General features: G+C 38.6%; 1 protein-coding gene across 3 annotated transcripts in view; it reads right to left on the bottom strand.

Annotated features, from left to right (window-relative positions):
- EPB41L2 (erythrocyte membrane protein band 4.1 like 2) overlaps positions 1-14,687 on the bottom strand; it is a 134,165-nt gene that overhangs the window by 72,596 nt on the left and 46,882 nt on the right. For all 3 annotated transcript variants that reach the window (XM_009281527.2, XM_009281528.2, XM_009281529.2), the window contains exons 2-3: positions 13,235-13,719; positions 10,713-10,925 (exon numbers count right to left, since the gene is read on the bottom strand). In XM_009281527.2, the coding sequence (XP_009279802.1) occupies positions 10,713-10,925; positions 13,235-13,705 (684 nt within the window). In that variant the 5' untranslated portion in view covers positions 13,706-13,719. The remainder of the gene's footprint in view (positions 1-10,712; positions 10,926-13,234; positions 13,720-14,687) is intronic.

Below are 14,687 nucleotides of genomic sequence, written 5' to 3'. Positions count from 1 at the left end.
ACGTGAAATCTCTCTCAATGCATTCTGCATGTCACATAGAAATACACTTTTTTTTTTCCTAAAAAGTGCTTTGACTCAATATAGATTCCAAGAAAATGTCTTGTTATGCAGATGTCAATTTAATTTTAACTAGACTTTAAATTGTAATAAATCCCGAATTTTGTTCATATAATACAGGCTAAGTTTACACACGTAACTAATCCATTCAAAATAAACTAAAATAATGCCAGTTAGAACAAAGTGCACATCATGCAAATTTTTTACTGATATAACTAAGTTTATAATTGCATTGCAATTTGTGCAGGTTTCTGTTTTTTTTTTTTAAGAAGTACATAGATTCATCAGCGTTCCTTATAAATATTTGCTCCCAAAATTCAACTCCTTTCTGAAGATTTCAAGAAAAAAAAAAAAAAAGTAGAGTGACATGACACACAGTTCCCTTATGCAAAACCTACTTCTACCCCTGCCCTTTTCAGTTGACAATAATGTAGCTTAACCCTTGCTTACAGGGGATAGGGATAAGAAGCCCTAGAGCACTCCTATTTTTCCTGTATAAACAGGAATAAGTTTTACATTGGTATTTCACAATGCACTTGTGAAACTCCATGATCAAACCAAATCCCAGAACATCTTCACAATTGTTGCTCAGCTACAAAAACAAAAACAAACAAAAAAATCAATCCAAGAACAGAAGAGCTAGCAGGACACCACAGTCTACTTACTGTCCCTGTCTACTGGTTACTGTCACAGACATACTGCATTTTCACCTCAGCAAATTTTATGCCTCTTATTCCAGCCCTTGAAAGTCAACCTGACTAATTGTGCTGGGGTGGGGGAGGAAGATGCTTGTTAAAAAAGATTCATGTGAATCATCTGCAGATAAACCTATATTTTCTCCCCAAATTTTATACTACTGTGTGTTAAAAGATGGTTTTGTCTTTTAATATTAAAGTGCAGAACTCTTACCCTAAAGCAGCTACATTAGGCCATTAAGAAAAAAAAAATCAACTTCTTTCTTAATCTCTGGATAGACTAGCAGCCAGCTTTTTCTTCAGTGAAGAACTGTCAGCTTCTCAGAAACAATTACCTACAATGCCATGTGCAAGCAGTGGCAACCGCATGGAAATACCATTTCTGTGGCATATAATTCAATATTCCACGCATAAAACAAGTTAAGAAGTACTCAAAGAAAAATAACTTAGATGCATGTCAGTCTCAACCACTCAAAGTGTCAAACACTTCAATATCAAATATCACCTCTGAAGGAAAACTTTTGCAATTCACCATTATTTATAGGTAATAATCCAGAAAGTTGGAATAAGTAACACCAGCCACTTTAAAACTGTGTGTTACCAGAGGCATAAGGAAGGCTCACATAGCACACAACACAGCTGATCATGACAGAGCCCTCCAAGATGCAGCAGGCTGAAGACAGAACTTCCAAAGAGTTCCTGGGCTTCTTCATTACTCTCTCCAAGTGATGATATCAAGAAACTCTGTAACAGAAATCTTAAAAAAGGATGTGGAATGTATTCAGACAACTTCTGAGTCTCTAGTACCACAAAAAAGAGGCTTGAAGTAGTTTTATGTGTAAACTGGACTTTGAGTTGGCAGGAAATTTATTTTCCATCCTCTCCCGCTTATCACATCTATTACGTGCAGTCTTCACAGAGTCCCATTACTTCATCTTCCAGACTTACCAGGTGTATAGAGAAGGAAGGAACTCAGGTACATGTATAAAACAACAGCAGTAAGAATGCTGTGTAGAAATCAGATAGAGCCATAGACCTGGTGAAATGCATAAACTTTGATTTGGGAAGTATATTTCCTCAGACAGTATGAGTGATCGCTATTGTCTTGAAGGAAAAAAAAAAGAAAAAAGATAAGGTTCATACTATTTTTTTCCTGCAAAGAAAACAAAATCTAAAATACAACTTCCCCCCCGCCCCAGAATGACAGAGGACAAGCAATGCCCATCATTAAGCTGATGTACTGATTTTGGCTGGGATAGAGTTAATTTTCTGCATAGTAGCTAGTATGGGGCTGTGTTTTGGATTTGTGCTGGAAACAGTATTGATTAACACAGGGATGTTTTCCTTATTGCTGAGCAGTGCTTGCACAGGGTCAAGGCCTTCTCTGTGAGAAGGCTGGGGGTGCACAAGAAGGTGGGAGGGGACACAGCCGGGACAGCTGACCCCAACTGACCAAAGGGATATCCCACACCATGTGACGTCATGCTCAGCATATAAAGCTGGGGGAAGAAGGAGGAAGGGAGGACGTTCAGAGTGATGGCATTGGTCTTCCCAAGTAACCGTTAGGCATGATGGAGCCCTGCTTTCCTGGAGATGGCTGAACACCTACCTGCCGATGGGAAGCAGTGAATGAATTCCTTGTTTTGCTTTGCTTGGGTGTGCGGCTTTTGCTTTACCTATTAAACTGTCTTTATCTCAACCCACGAGTTTTCTCACTTTTTCTCTTCTGATTCTCTCCCCCATCCCACCAGGGGAGAGTGAGCAAGCAGCTGTGTGGGGCTGAGCTGCCAGCTGGGGTTAAACTACAACAGCTGAGAACATAGTTTTTCCTCAGATGATCTTTGGGAATAACTCATCTCTTTCACTTTTCTCATGGTTCCAAGATAAATTAGCACTTGTAAAGAAAAACTATGATGTTGTCTGTTCAAATACAGCAGAAAAATGCCCAAATGGACAAGCTATTCACTGAGATGACAGGGCTTTAAAAAATATCCTTAACTCAGTGCAATAAAAACTTATATTGTTCCTGATTCTTTTTCCCCCCAAGGACTCTCATGTTGACATCTTTTGTAAGAAAGAAAAAAATCAAGAAAGGAGAGCAAAACTGTTTTAGTTAGATTAAATAGTCACTGGCTGCACTAAAGAACTACAGTCAAAGAAACTGAGACAGTTTAAGTGATCAAATTTGATACTTCAAATGCTAAATAATTATTTTGAAAGGCCAATCTTAATTAAATAGATCAAGAACATGAAGTGAGTGGACCTTGCAGCAACTTGTGTCCACTCAAGAGCACAACACTTAGCTACACTGCATCTTCTGGAAAACAGTAAAAACTGTGTTAAGGGAAGGCTATTCCTGAAGCAACTTAACTCTGCCCTCTTTGAGCTGAACTATGCTGATAATACACATACTTAAATATGATTTTTTGATATTTTTGAATACAGATGCTGCAGAACACTTAGCCTGAGAGGCACTGAAGGATAGTGATAACATTTGAGTTTGGTCATGAAAACATATCAAGGATTAGATACAAGTACCTTTCACTCAAGACAGTAATCCTGCTTCATGTAACCAAACATTTACTAAAGATTATCATTTTCTCAATCTTGCCTTGAAAATTCTTTTCCCTCACTCCCTCAGTTAAAAACAAAGCCACTGCCACACATATCATCACACAGCTCTCAACTGCCAAGACAAGATCCTTAAGCAATATCAGGATTCTTATTACAAAAACCAATCTGTGGTAACCAGGACAGAAAACAGGTATCTCAACATACACAAATTGGCTTTGGTCATATCACACTTACAGGACTTCACCTATTCACTTAAATTAATCGCTCTACCTATCTCAGCTTTGTATTACAGAATTCAAGCGTTTAGGAATACAGCTGAACTCAATTTTCAGCAAGTTAGGATATCCAACTGTCACATGATAAATACTAAATTTCTAAAAATGTTTAGTGAAGCATGGAGAGCCTGGTCCAGACCAACCTCTATAAAGCTTTTGCTGCTTAGTCTAAATCTCAGAGATGATACACTTTTAAAAACTAATTCCAGATGAACTTTTGTTAAACACCAACCTTAACCAAAAACTGTAACCTCTTTTCCAATACAATTATTTTAAGTATTCTATGAAAGCTCACTAGCATCTTAGCGAAATTAAACATTCATTTTTTTAAGTTTGAAAAAATTCTTTCTATATACAGTCCAGTCAACTTTGTTTGAGAAATTAATCTAATTTAACTTGTACCAAACATGTCACTTTGCAAAATAAAGAACAAAATCAGCTTCAACGGCTGGAGGGGGGGGGGGGGGGGGGTGTTTTCTTTTCTGTTTTTTATATAAGATGTTCTATGAAACAAGGTTTAGTTCTTTCAATAGCCAAAAGTCAAAATCCATGTTATAAAAAAATTAAGTATGTTGAAGTGTTTTAAAGCACCGGAGCTGAAGAAATGTAGCCACAAATATGTCTAGAACTAAATTAAGCTCACAAAGCAAAAGGGAATATAAGCAGGATAGAAATTTAACTACAATGTGGATAGCAGCTTAGAGAGCAGTTTCTGGTCTACTGAAATTGCATTTCTTCCTAAGCACACAGACTACTGTCAGTGGATATTCTGTTTTCAGGAAAAAAGAAAAACAAGGTGGACAGAAAAAAGAATGGAAATTAAAGTAAAAAAAACCTGTCAGAACTGAGACATAGGAAGACAGCTAGCACCTGAACCTATACTAAGATTACTTTTTAAAATAAAGGAAAATAGAGGGAAATAAAGAGATAGGTGTCAGACTAAACAACTGGCCTAGATCATGGAATTCAATGAGCAGTAACAAGAGAGCTGCTATTTTAGAAGCTGTTTAATAGGGACTGCTAGGGATATTATGCCTGAACTCATCCGTACTCCCAGACAGTATAACATCTCAAAGTGCAGTCTTCCAATTGTACAAGCGTGGAACGAGCCTAAAGAAGTTCTTCATTATTTAGAGATTTATTGTCTTCAAAAAAGCTAGAGAAAAACCGGCACTCAGACAACAGTGATAAACAGATGAGTTTTTACAGAACTGCTTTTTCCTGCAAGTGAAAAAAAGGAAGAAGTGACCATCTTGCTAAAAGGACCACATACAAAACTATTAATTGAGAACCTAAGAAGACATAAAAAAGAAAAAAATGGAGTTCCCCTTCATACTCTAACTTAAAAATATGAAAAATATTTATACTGAATTATGTTGTTTTTCCATTTGCACTTTTTCAGCAATAGCACCTTTTCAGTAAACTCCAAATTATTTCAAAGGTATCTTTTTAAAGTGAAAATTGTAGAGCACAGCTAAGTATTGCTGGCATGAGGATAAATATTTCACCAAAGTGTCTAAGTCAGAATCATCATTTCACCTCAATGATATGCCACACCACAACAGGTAGTAGGTGCTAACCCTCCAACATAACAGAGCTTCAATTCACCAAGACTAGGTATGGGAAGAAGGGTTACTAAGCTAGCACATTAGATAACTCCTGGCAAAATGTCAAGATGGTAGCGTCAACCAGGGATTGGAGCAGATTGCATATAGGCACTGCGATTGTTACATTATTAGTCAACTTCATGGATTTACAGCTATGCCATTGGTTTTATTTCTTTAATAATAACAACTGTATGTTAATACCATTCATGCTATTATCAGTTTTTAATTGACAGAGTATGTGTGTAATGTGTATTATATAGTCTAAATTAAATTATTAACACAGCTAACATGTTTAGAGTAATTCCTGAATTATACTCCTACAATGGTGAAATATAGCTAAAATTATGTACATCAGTTAAGGTTTAAAGGGACCTCTGGAGGTCATCTAGTCTAACACCACTGCTCACAACAGGTTGGTCAAGGCCTTGGCTACTCAGATTTTGAGTATTTCAAAGGGTGGTGACTCCACAACCTACCTAGGCAATCTGTTCTGGTGTTTGATCACCCTCAATTAATATACCCTCACATTCACGTTTCAGTGGAATTCCCTGTATTTCAGTTTGCACTCATTTCTTCTCATTCTATCATTGGGCACCACTGAGAAGAGCCTGGCTCCATCTTCTTTACTCATCCACCAGCCAGGTATTTGTACACAGTGCTAAAGCCTCCCTGAGCCTCCTCCTCTCCAGACTGAACAGTTCCACCTCTGTCAGTCCCTCCTCATACGTCAGATGCTTAAAGCATGTTGCAGTCCTTTGCTGGACTCTCTCCAGCATGTCCAAGGCTCTCTTGTACTGGGCAGCCAAGAACTGGATCCAGCACGCCAGGTACTGAGCAGAGGGGAAGGACTATCTCCCTCGACCTGCTGCCAACATTCTTCCTACTGCAGGCCAGGAAGCTGTTGGCCTTCTTTGCTGCAAGGGCCCATTTCTGGCCCATGGTCACCTTTGTCCATTAGGACACCACCACCACCCCAGTTCTCTCTCTGCAAAGCTGCTTTCCAGCCAATCTGTCCAGCCTGTACTGGTACATGGGGTTGTTCCTCCCGAGGTGCAGGACTTCTATTTCTCTTTGTGGATCTTCACGAGATTCCTGTCTGCCTATTTCTCCAGTCTGTCCAGGTCCCTCTGATACATCAGCAACTCTTCCCAGTTTTATCATCATCTACAAACTTGCTGAGGATGCACTTTGTGCCATCATCCAGGCCATTAATTGCCATGGTATCAATGCCTTTAGTATAGCATTAGTGACCAGCCTCCAGCTGGACTTCAGGCTGCTGATCGCAACCTTTTGAACCCAGCAGTTGAGCCAGTTTCCGGTCCATCTCTCTGTCCACTCACCTAGCCCATACATCATCTGTTTGTCTAGAACAACCACAGGAAAGTGTCAAAAGCCTTGCTAAAGCTGAGATTATATCCACAGCTCGCCCCTCATCCACAGAGCCAGTCACCACATTGTAGAAGATATGGTCCCCCCTTTGTAAATCCATGCTGACTGCTGCCAAGCACCTTCTTGTCCTAGAAGTTTGGAAAGGATTATTTGCACCATAACCTTTCCCAAGGATTGAGGTGAGACTGATCAGCCTGAAATTTCCCACAACTTCCTTCTTGAAAATAGGAATGACATTTGCTTCCCCTTCCCCTCCCCCCTTCAAATCCCAAGAACCTCCCCTGACTGCTGGGACCTTTCAAAGATGATGAAGAATGGCCTTGTACTAACATCAGCCACCTCACTCAGCACTCGTGGGTGCATCCCATTAGGTCCCATGGGACTTTTATCTCTAGTTTAAATGTTCCCTAACCTGACCCTCCCTTTTCCCATTAATTTCCAAATTGCATCTTCAGGGTTTTGCTATTAGCCATTTACTGATAAGAAGATGATCAAGCTGGAAAAGTAAAGTTTTTCTGACTAAAACAGCTTATGGACTAAGAATAGTTCATCAGTACTTTTTTTTTTTTAAAGAAACAAAGCATTACGATCCACGTCAAGATTATCTATTAAGATTCTAGTGAATCTAAGGTATGTAATATCTGAACTCATATCAAGTCCTCTTACTTTATGATTACACAACTGTTACAAATTAATTGTATAGTATTGTATCTACTAATTGGTCACAAAAGTTTCAGTATTTAGTTACTGCTGAGAATCCTATCAGCTTATACTAACTACAGCATTGATCTGCATGCTGACACTGAAGCTACTGTATCATGGCTTTATCTCCTTTTATGCCCTTTCCCAGCTATTGTCTTATATAAAGACACATGCCACAAGAATGAACAATGACAAAATTTAACAGAGAATAAATTGCTGGGTCATATTTTGTCTTCTTTCACACTCCTTTTAAGTTATGTGAATACAAATTGATGCAGTTCTACAAGAAAAAAGGAATGTGATTGTAACTCAAACAGAAAAGATCCCAAGAAATAGTATATTAGCTCAGATTTTATTACTGATTTATCATGAAGGTTTAAGATGGCAATTAGAAAAACATAGGGTTCTACCAAAAGCTGTCTGTAAAATAACAGTAATGAAAACAAGCTATTTTTCAGTTTTACTTCCTTATTAGCAAGTATATATATTTAAAGAAGTGTCTGTAATGTAAATAAAATATAATGAAGTTGGTCTACAGTGCATAGTAAAAACTGGAAGAAGCATCGGGAATGTCTCAACCATGGAAATTGCTCCAAACTAAAACCCAATTTACTAGAAAGTCAAGCAAGGTAACCTGGGCTTTGCATTTTGTGCTTAGACTGCAGAGTTTTTGTTTATTTGCTTTTTAAATCTTGTATAATTTCTGTTACTTTGTAAAGCAGAAATTAAACCAACATTTACCCAAACACTAAATATTAAAGGAAGACTAAAGAGAAGGTCAGTATCAGAAATTGATCTACTAGGATCCACTGCAGAGAGCACAAACTGGAATTTCAGTTATCAGTTGAAGCAACTTTCTGGGACTTTTAATATTTTGGTACAGTAGTAGAGCATAAATAGCTCTACATGTATTTAAGAACATGAGTTCATTTATAAAATTGCAGTCAGCACTGCTCATGTCCTATAAATGATTCAAATGAACATATAAAACAGATTGTTTCTATTCCACTTTGTCCTCCTCCTTAATTAATTTTTGCTTCTGTTCTTACAGCAAAGTCTTAGTTACTACAAATAATCAGAAAACCATAATCAAACAGTGTAGGGACTGACTGACAGACACTGGAAAGAAGCACAAGAGAAGACAAAAGGCTTCAAGCAGAAGCCTGCACTACCGCATGACTTGTAATGTGTGTACTACGTCAAAAATTGAACAACTTACATCAGACAAACAGGAGTATTTTCAAGGAATCAGCTGGGTCTAGGAAGGGCCATAACATCACCACTCTTTCATCCTTAGATCAATTTGAAAGGCATATCTAGATGCCTGGTTTTAGCAAAGGCGCAAATTTTAATGGCCCTTCATAACTCAGATATTCAGTCTAGGCACCACAGCTTATCAGTTAGTTACAACATCATGCAAAATGTAACAACTATGTTCACAAGTGTAGTCTAGAACAACTATTTTTCCCCCATTCCAAACAAATGGATACTCTAGTGAAAAGCGTAAGACAGAAATGTAAAGGAGGAGTTGACTTTAGTGAAGAAACCTATCACCACTGAGAACAAATATTTATTCTCCACGTAACTACCTGTGCATTGTGGTGCTAATAATCACTTAAAAGTCTACTTGCTGTGGGTGTCGTATTAGGTACCATTGTGCAGAACACGCTGAATCATATCATGTTGCTTGGTCACATCTTTAGCTTACTGAACCCATAAATGAAAATTTTGATATTCTAAACTAGCAGCTTATATGGCCATAGAAACTTCTCATCACCTTACAGCCATCTCGTGTGACTAGAACAAACAGCAATGAGACAAATTTGAAAGAGAAATGACTATGACTGGAAGCAACAACTAGAAGTGAAGCACCAGAAAGCCAGACTTCAGCAGCTGTTTAATTCACTGGATTCCTCTTTTTCCCAGAGGTTTACAAATAATTGAACCCAAGAACAGCTTAGAGCTCCTGTCCTGCAAAAGCAACTGCTGAACAGCAGAGGGGTTTTTAGGACTGGGATGCAGCTGTTGAAGGGAACCAAGCCTCATTACTAGAATCTGCCTTTGGTGCTACTAGCTGGAAGAACTTTCGAAAATATCACCTACGCAACCTTTGAGATACAAAGCTAAAGTCTTCAGGCACTATGAACATGGTTTTCAAGTGTTTGCAAAGTTTACTGGAATTACAAAATAGAACTAAGCAAATTTTAATGTGTCTTACAACAGACTGGCTGGAAGTATGGTTTCCAAATATAAGCTGTCCTACAAGGAACACTGTCTTCTTTCCAAGGGGGCACCATATCCCAGTATTAAATAAATGAGCTTATTTCTGGGGTATCCGTCAATCCAGCATGAAATAGGGAGTTTCTAGTTAAAACAATTCCCAACTCTTCAAAAGTGTGCCTGAAAAAGTCAGGCAGTGTATAGTAGTTGGTGCTGCATCTTCTACTGGCAAAAGTGATTACAGTTGAACTTTCTAATGGAGAACAGCCTCTACACCTTTGTACCGAATTGACTGGCATCTTTTGGTAGATGGTACTAGCCTGAAATAATCTGCCGATGAGATCTACTTACTACCTTACTCAAAAATTCTCATAATAAATCAAACCAAAGGTTGTTTCACTGAAATAAGATTCGGAATACAACTTTTTTCCTCCTTTCATGTAATTACATGTTTCATAATTTAATCTTGATCTAAAATATTAAACAACTACTATTTGACTTCAAACTTGGACACTATGGTCAGACTGAAAGAGTGTGTGTATATATATTCAAAGGATATTAAAGCCAAGAAGCTATTTTCCATTTAGCTCACAATCCCTATTTCTGTTAGTGATCTGAAGTCAGATTTAAACAGACAAATACACACTATATCTAACCCATCAATTTACAGTTGTAAACAAGCAATCCATGCAGCCATGAAAATTTGAAACTAGGACATAACTTTAAAGACACATATGTATTTTATACCTGTAACAGAATTTTTCTTTGAAGCAAACTTTTTAAACTTTAGTTCTCCAGCTGAGATAAAGTTGTCACGACTTCATTAATTTTTTTTTTTTTTTTTTTTTTTTATGTTGTTAGTACATGTGACACTACCTTCAGGAAAACCTTAATCTTTCACAAAACCATCAAGTTTGAGCTGTCAAACAATCACCATTGAAAGGATTCGTATATTGCATTTTATCTTATCTGCTAGTGTACCTCAGAGTGCATTTTAAAGGATAATCTGATAAGGTCTTAAAGATGGAGTTTTAAAATGAAATGTTAACTGGCCCCTCATGATAGCAATGTGAATATAACATTGTAATGAGCTCACTAGATATACAAAAAATGTATTTGTTAAACTCTCAGAAAGAAAATTTTCTTTTTCTCTATAGAAAAACAGCTCTTTATATAGTGACTTGATGCCTTACCTCTAGGTCACAGCTGTATTCTGTGCCATCCAGAAGCATCACTTTACACTGCACAGTTTTATATTTCTTGGGAGACTTCTGAGGAATGTTTTCTGTTTTAATTTCAGCTGTCTGCACTTCTTTTGTCTCCCTTTTTTCTTTTTCTTCTTGTTTTCCTTCCTTTTCCTCTGCAACTTTCTCTACTTCCATTTCTTTACCATCTTCTTTGGCAGGCTATGTAAAATACAGTTAAACAATGATTGAAACACAGGAAGGTGGATATTTTTAACTTATTCATTTATTTCATAAGCTACTAATAAATAAGACATTAAGCTTTCATTAAAATTATCCACATACTGGAAGCACAATAATCAGTATAAGCATTAAGGTCTTCCTTTGGGGACCAGATATTCTTGCTCTCAAACCACAGAAGGTGCCTTTTTTTTTTTCTTTCCTTGAAATGAGATTTTTTTTTAATGTTTTATTGGCTTTTTTTCCTAACAGAAACAAATTTAACAAGAAGCTCCAGGAATAATACAAAACTAAAAACCAGTGTTTATGAAAGTCAAGTTATACAGAATCACAGAATGGTTGAGGTTGGAAGGGACCTCTTGAGATCATCTAGTGCAATGCCCCTACCTAGGACCCCTCTAGGGCCACCTAGAGCAGTTTGCCCAGGACCATATCCGGTTGGGTTCTGAGTATCTTCACTGATGGAGACTCCACAATGTCTCTGGGCAACCTGTTCCAGTGTTTCATAGAATCACAGAATGGTTTGGGTTGGAAGGGACCTTAAGAGATCATCTAGTTCCAACCCCCCTGCCATGGGCAGGGACACCTTCCTCTAGACCAGGTTGCTCAAAGCCCCATCCAACCTGGCCTTGAACACTTCCAGGGATGGGGCATCCACAGCTTCTCTGGGCAACCCGTTCCAGTGCCTCACCGCCCCCATAGTGAAGAATTTCCTCCTTATATCTCATCTAAATCTACCCTCTTTCAGTTTAAAGCCATTACCCCTTGTCCTATCACTACATGCCCTTGTAAAAAGTCCCTCTCCAGCTTTCTTGTAGGCCCCCTTCAGGTACTGGAAGGCTGCTGTAAGGTGTCCCCGGAGCCTTCTCTTCTCCAGACTGAACAACCCCATCTCTCTCAGCCTGCCTTCATAGAAGAGGTGCTCCAGCCCTCTGATCATCTTCATGGCCCTCCTCTGGACTTGCTCCAACAGGTCCATGTCCTTCTTATGTTAGGGGCCCCAGAGCTGGATGCAGTACTCCAGGTGAGGTCTCATGAGAGCGCAATACAGAGAGAGAATCACCTCCCTCAACCTGCTGGCCACACTTCTTTTGATGTGGCCCAGAATATGGTAGGCTTTCTGGGCTGCAAGTGCACATTGCTGGGTCATGGTGAGCTTCTCATCAACCAACACCCCCAAGTCCTTCTCCTCCCAGCCTACATTTGTTCTTTTGATTGCTCTGACCCATGTGCAGGACCTTGCACTTGGCCTTGTTGAACTTCATGAGGTTCGCACAGGCCCATCTCTCAAGCCTGTGAAGGTCCCTCTGGATGGCATCCCTTCCCTCCAGCATGTTGACCGTACCACACAGCTTGGTGTTGTCAGCAAACTTGCTGAGGGTGCACTCGATCCCACTGTCCAGGTCGCCAACAAAGATATTAAACATCTTTTGATGTTTGACCCACCATCACAGTAAAAGATTTTTTTGTGATTTGAGATGGAATTTCATGTTTTTAATTTGTGCCCATTGCCTTCTGTCATTTAACTGCATACCACTGAGAAGAGTCTGGCTGCTTTTCATATCCTCCCTTCAGGTATTTATACACATTGATAAGATTCCCCTTGACCCTTCTCTTCTCCAGGCTGAACAGCACCAGCTCTCTCAGCCCCTCCTCATATGAAAGATTCTCTGTGCCCTTAATCATCTTTGCCACCCTAGAATGTGAGGTTTGAGTGTTAAGAACTGACATGCAACTTTTCAAAAAGCAAGACTCTGGAGTACCGCAGAAGGTGGCGTTTGTCTTGGAAATCAGCACCAACCTCCCAGAATGAATCAATAAGGACAGTGACCACAAGCATGGTTTCTAGGTAAAGGATAACAAAAACTGAGATAAGGACTCAAAGATAACCACAACAAATAACAAATGGATTAAGTCACTAAGGAGGTATTCGTGTGATCCACTGGCTTCAGAGACAAAGCTGACTTAAGAAGCTTCTCCTCTTATCCCTGCTCATTTCTACCACAATGATACAGTTCAATGTTCCTTTGAACTATGCCAAAGTGTAAGCTTACGCTAAAATTAGACATCTAGAATAACTGGAGTAAAAAAATGGTCTGCCACAGAGCAGGAACCTTTAAAACCAGCTATGCTACTTATAACTGTATCAACCCAACTGCACAAAAGACCAGATAGTAGCTGTCATTTCTTGCCCAATATGATCCTAACAAAGCCTTATATGAATTACATAAATCATGAATCAGGTCTCATTAAAATTACTCCAAAGCATCCATTAGCGTTCCTACACGTACCTGTGTTTCAGCACTACTAACAGACTGTTTTTCTTCTTTGTCGTCTGCTTTAGCATTATGCTGATTTTCAGCCGCGGCATCTTTTAAGCTCTGTTTTGGCTGAGCCACTCCCTCTGCTGTCTGGCATTCACTTTCTTCAACTACTTGTTCTTCCCCTGTGGTCCTTTTCTTGGTCTCATCTTTTGGCTCTGCCAAGGTGTATGATTTTTGTTTCTTAAGCCAGGGGGGAAGGAAACGAGAAATACCCTTGCTTTCAGGTGAAGCTTTTTCCTTCTTCTGGCTACTTGGACTACTTTGGCTAGTTGGTACTGGGACAGAGGAAGAATCTTGAGCTGCTTCAGAGGATGTTTCCCTGGACTTTTGATTTTCTGGAGTCTCTGATGCTTCTTCAGGCTTGTCCTTGGCTTTGTCTGGTCCCAGCTGCTCAGAATCTTTCTTTACTTCAGTCTCTGAGCCAGCTTCAGTTGTCATTGTCAAAACTTACACTAAAAAAAGCAACAATAAAAATAGTTTTGTTATGTAGCATTACTAGTTTTACTGACTCTTACATTATTTGCAGTAATAATCTATAAGAGTTTCTAAATTAAACTTATTAGGGTTAAAGAAATACTTCTTTTCAAATTCTGAGATCACAAGTAAAACCAGTAAGCTAAAATTTAGTGCTCTGCAGACAAAAATTTTCAAAAATACTGCTCTAGAGAGATAGATCTACCAATAGTTTCCTTCTCCTTGATAAAAATGTAAGTGTGCTTACTGAAATGCATTTGTTTTATTATAAGCTACTCCTAAGGTTATCGGCCAAGATTATTTCATGAGTAACTTCAGTTCTCTTTCTACTGGGCTCCTTGGCTGACCCAGAAGCTCAAATTTCAGAAGAGCATACACCTTCTCTAGTTAAACTGGTAGATACAACCCCTCTGCTATTCAGTGACACTTACCAAGTTTTATACAGAAAGCCTTTTTAAATCAAGAAAGAGTGCATGCTTTTAGTTGTTCCTTTTTACATTAAGAAAAGCCATTCTTGCCTTAAAAGAGACTCAGTTAAAATATCTATACTCTTAGACTTTATATAACTCTTCCATGCTCCTTATCATCCATACCTTTTCAGCAAAGAAGCAACCAGTAGGCTTACAGCTGACAGTACCAGAAGCAGACTGATTTTAGACGGCAAGTCACAGCTTTTAGTTTATAGTCAAATCTGTTGCATTTAAAGTTAAGGATGTATTTTCACAATTTCCTTATCTCTGTCTGTGAACCAGTGGTGGGGATGGAGGAAAATGAAAGAGCAAGCTTACCAAAGAAAAGGGAAAAAGGGATGGTGAGCATGATACTGAGTATAAAAAAAAAAAAATTAGAAATTGTAAGTCAGTGATACTGTTGAAACCACTAATAATGCTAGGAAGCGTACTTTTTTTTTTTTTTTTAAAAGTTTGGGTTTTTAATCATGAGTTCA

Source organism: Aptenodytes forsteri, unplaced genomic scaffold (assembly GCF_000699145.1).
Source record: "Aptenodytes forsteri isolate BGI_AS27 unplaced genomic scaffold, ASM69914v1 Scaffold82, whole genome shotgun sequence".
NCBI lineage: Eukaryota > Metazoa > Chordata > Aves > Sphenisciformes > Spheniscidae > Aptenodytes > Aptenodytes forsteri.
This window is presented reverse-complemented; position numbering and strand designations above follow the sequence as displayed.